Genomic DNA, 2,345 nt, shown 5'->3' on the forward strand with positions numbered 1-2,345 from the left:
AGTGATTTTAAGGCCAAACAGAGCAGTTTTAAGGCAGTTCAAGGACCAAATATGGCAGTTTTGGGGTCAAACGAGGCAGTTTTGGGGTCAAACGAGGCAGTTATGGGGCATCTTGGTGCCTAAACAGCGTAATTTTAGGGCCTAAACAGGGCAATTCTGGGGCCGTTTTAGGACACTTTTGGTGCCGACCAGCTCCATTTAGGGGCAGTTTAGGGGCAGACAGACCCCATGGTGTGGGTGGAGGGGAGTTGGGGTGTCATTTTGGGGTGAAAAAGTTGAATTTTGGTACCTTTGATGCAGGGCAGGATGGCGCGTTGCTGGATGGCCGAGGGCTTCTCGAAGCCGTACGCGTAGATCCCGCGCAGCAGCGCCTCCGACAGGTTCATGTCGTCAAAACTGTCCACGATCTCGTTCCAGTTGCTCTGAGGGGAAACCAGTAACTCCCAGTAACAACCAGTATAACCCCAGTACCCCCACAGCCCCCCAGGAGCCCCCAGACCCCCCATAGGTCCCCATAGGTCCCCCATTGAAACACTGAGCTCCTCCCACTCCAACCCCTCCCCAGTCTTTCCCAGTTCCATCCCAGTGCTCCCAAAAAGTTCCCAGTATCACCATTAACCCCCCATAGCCCCCAAACCCCCCATAGCACCCCAAGATCCCCCATTGAAGGACTGCTCCTTCCCAGTCCCTCCCAGTACCAAACCAGTGCTCCCAGTACCACCAATAGCCCCCCATAGCCCCCATAGGTCCTCACTGAAACACTGTGCTGCTCCCACTCCATCTCCTCCCAGTTCCATCCCAGTAGCTCCCAGTACACCCCCATAGCCCCCCAGGAGCCCCCAACCCCCTCCACAGCCACCCATAACCCCCCCCCTACCCCCGGATCACCCATTACCTCCCAGTACCACCATTACCCTCCCACAGCCCCCCAGATCCCCCATAGGTCCCCCATTGAAACACTGCCCTCCTCCAACTCCACCTCCTTCCCAGTCTCTCCCAGTTCCATCCCAGTAACTCCCAGTACCCCCATAGGCCCCTATAGGCCCCCAGACCCTCCCATAACCCCTATAGGTTCCCCATTGAAGCACTGCGATCCTCCCACTCCATCATCTCCCTCCCATCGCTCCCAGTTCCATCCCAATACACCCCCACAGCCCCCCAGGAGCCCCCAGACCCCCCACAGACCCCTATAACCCCCACAGGTTCCCTCCCACTCCATCTGCTCCCTCCCATTGCTCCCAGTCCGGCTCCAACCTCCTCCCAGACCCCATTATCCCCATTACAGGCCCACTTAGGCCTCGTGTAGACCGCGTAGGCCTCACTCCTAGCGGTCCTTTCAGGTAGGCCTCACGTAGGGCCCGGCCCATTAAGGCCTCACGTAGGCCTCGCTCTTCCGGGCCTTTTCAGGTAGGCCTCATGTAGGCCTCGCCCCGTCCCATCGCTCCCTATTGCCCCCCATATTCCCCCCCATGGCCCCCATATTGCCCCCATATTCCCCCCGTGTCCCGCCCTCACCTCGATGACGCCGTCGGGGTCCATCCCTTCGGGTCCATTATCGCGGGGCCTGAGCGGGAAACACCGCGTGAGGCCTACAACGCCTTCACTTCCGGTCGAGACCGGAAGCGCACAGCGCCCCCTACCGGCGAGCGCACTCAGTCCCCTCCACGTGGAGGAAAGCGGAAGTGCCCCCCTCCCTTCGTGGAAACCGCGGCGACCAATCGGGAGCGGCGGAGCGGCCACGTGACGTCACGCCGCGTGCCCGGCCGCGGGAACAATGGGCGCGCGCGCGCGCCGCTCCCACGTGGAGCGGGGGAGGGGGAATGAAAACGGCCCGACCAGCCCCGAATTCACCCCAATTCTCCTTTAATTCTCCTCATCTCCGCTATTTAAAAACCCTCCGCGCTCCCACCTCCCCCCCCATAAAAAAAAACGCCATTTCTCCCCTTTAAAACCTCAATCCGCCACCCAAAACGGCACCGACCCCCTCAAAATAAACCAAAAACGCCCCAAAATCGCCCGAAATGGCCCCAAACTCGCCCCCCGGCCGCTCCCCGCCCCGCACCGGCTGTCCTGACTCGCTGACATCCTCACTCCGTCGGGGCCCCCCCCACTCCCGCCGCTCCTCTTATAGCTCCCGCTTAGTCCCGCCCCCTCCGCTCGCTCATTGGTGGATTCCTCTGGCCCCGCCCATCGTCTCGTATTTTATTGGTTGCTCGTCGCTCCGGGCTCCTCCCACCCCATGGCAGCCAATGGGAGCGGGGCGGAAAGGCGGGGCAGAACCACGTGGTAAGATGGGGGGGGGTCGCCTTTGTGCCTCACCACGTGACCATCGGCCCCATCTCCCC

General features: G+C 61.0%; 1 protein-coding gene across 2 annotated transcripts in view; it reads right to left on the reverse strand.

The window, feature by feature from the left end:
- LOC107307689 (eukaryotic initiation factor 4A-I) overlaps positions 1-2,172 on the reverse strand; it is a 7,167-nt gene extending 4,995 nt beyond the window's left edge. The window contains exons 1-3 of one of the 2 annotated variants that reach the window (XM_015851207.2): positions 2,063-2,171; positions 1,516-1,564; positions 290-422 (exon numbers count right to left, since the gene is read on the reverse strand). In XM_015851207.2, coding sequence (XP_015706693.1) covers positions 290-422; positions 1,516-1,564; positions 2,063-2,085 — 205 coding nt within the window. In that variant the 5' untranslated portion in view covers positions 2,086-2,171. Of the gene's footprint in view, positions 1-289; positions 423-1,515; positions 1,565-2,062 lie in introns of both variants that reach the window. The other variant, XM_015851208.2, reaches the window with a different exon arrangement.
- Between the last annotated feature and the right edge of the window lie 173 nt (positions 2,173-2,345).

This window comes from Coturnix japonica, unplaced genomic scaffold, assembly GCF_001577835.2.
Source record: "Coturnix japonica isolate 7356 unplaced genomic scaffold, Coturnix japonica 2.1 chrUnrandom784, whole genome shotgun sequence".
NCBI classification, from domain to species: domain Eukaryota; kingdom Metazoa; phylum Chordata; class Aves; order Galliformes; family Phasianidae; genus Coturnix; species Coturnix japonica.